Below are 1533 nucleotides of genomic sequence, written 5' to 3' on the forward strand. Positions count from 1 at the left end.
AGTTATTAATATAATATGTATAGTTGATAAATAGAATTTTTAAATAATTGGAAAAAAAAAAAAACCAACTCAACCAATCCAAAATTTTTGAGTTGTTCGTTCTTGGTTCTAGAGGTTCAAACAAAAAATATCATTAATGTCATATAAAGTGATGAACACTATAATAAATATTTAAAAAAAAAAAAAAAAAAAAAAAAAAAGTTAAATGGAAAATGAAAAAAAGAAATAACAATATAAACAAGAAAGAAAGAGAAATTATAGCACTTTGTTGAAGCAGTTGAACTGCAAATTCCACATACAAATCACCACCACCACCACCACCAAATCCTAATTCCCAAATCCCAAATCCCAAATCCCAAATCCCAAATATTCTCTCCAATTTCCAATTTCTTTTCCCTAATTTCTCATTTTTTCATTTCAATCCAAATCCATGGCGGTTGAAGATGACTTCAGTTTCCCCACCGTCTTCGACTCCTTCACCCGCTGCAGCATCGATTCCCCGCCGCTCTGGCGCGCCTCTCCCGCCGCATCTCCCATTTCCGATTCCAACTTCAGAGACACCACCGCCCACACTGACAGGACCGATCGCTTCGCCGCCGTCACATTTACGTCCTCCTTGCACAGGAGGAGGAGACTCGGGAGCGACGAGGAGACGGAGGCCGCGGCGGCGGAGAAGATGGATGTGCTCTGGGAGAATCTCAACGAGGACTTATCGAGGAATCGAAGATCGAGGTTGATGAAATCGGCGGAGATTGAATCGGTTGAGATACCGGAATTGGATCCGTCGGAAAAGTCGAGGAGCACGGCGACGAGGAGGAAGAAGACGACGACGGGGATTGTTAAGGTTTTGAAGAAGCTTTTCTTGTTGCAGAACACTTCCCGCCGGAATCTGGAAACTCGATCAGCCTGAAAAACGCGTCGGATTTTTATTTTTCTCAAAATGTATAAATCAATAAGAATTCACAAATTAATACATTATTTATTTTATCTTTCTTTCTTTTTCCACCGTTCAAAATATTTCAAAAATTTTAACCCAATTTTTCTTGTTCTTCATTCATTGTAAAAAGGGTAAATGTGGACTTCTGGTATCTACCTGTTTGAATTTGGGGGTGGTTTTGGAATTTATGTTTTTAGCTACAATATTCCATGATAGTTACAAATATAGCTTAATTTTAAGTTCACTTCAATATAAAACTCACCCAACTTTCAAATCTTATATATTTCAAAATCAATAAATCATATCATCTATCAACCGAGTTTTATTGAATCGTGGGTGTGCTTAGACCATCTTGGTTTAGCTTGGTATCAGTTGAGCTTTTAGTAGCCCGAACTTTTTTATTCGGGTCCAATCTAAACTTTTTTTATTGAATTGAGGTTTCAACTTAAAAAAATAAAAATAAAAAATTAAGATTTAACCGAGTATAATTTTTTTTTTTTTACTCCAACCTATCAAGCCTATTAGATTTATGTTTTGGATTTACTATCTATAAAATTAAAAGTTTGGTGTACACACCAAACTTTTAATTTTGGAAT

The 1533-nt window shown here is 35.9% G+C and overlaps 1 protein-coding gene across 1 annotated transcript; it reads left to right on the forward strand.

The window, feature by feature from the left end:
• The first annotated feature begins 226 nt into the window (after positions 1 to 226).
• On the forward strand, positions 227 to 993 carry LOC111785778 (uncharacterized). The gene has a single exon (XM_023666169.2). The coding sequence runs from the start codon at positions 431 to 433 to the stop codon at positions 908 to 910; it is 480 nt and encodes a 159-aa protein (XP_023521937.1). The 5' UTR covers positions 227 to 430; the 3' UTR covers positions 911 to 993.
• The last annotated feature ends 540 nt before the right edge of the window (positions 994 to 1533 follow it).

Source organism: Cucurbita pepo, chromosome 2 (assembly GCF_057944985.1).
Source record: "Cucurbita pepo subsp. pepo isolate OVF chromosome 2, ASM5794498v1, whole genome shotgun sequence".
NCBI classification, from domain to species: Eukaryota; Viridiplantae; Streptophyta; class Magnoliopsida; order Cucurbitales; family Cucurbitaceae; genus Cucurbita; species Cucurbita pepo.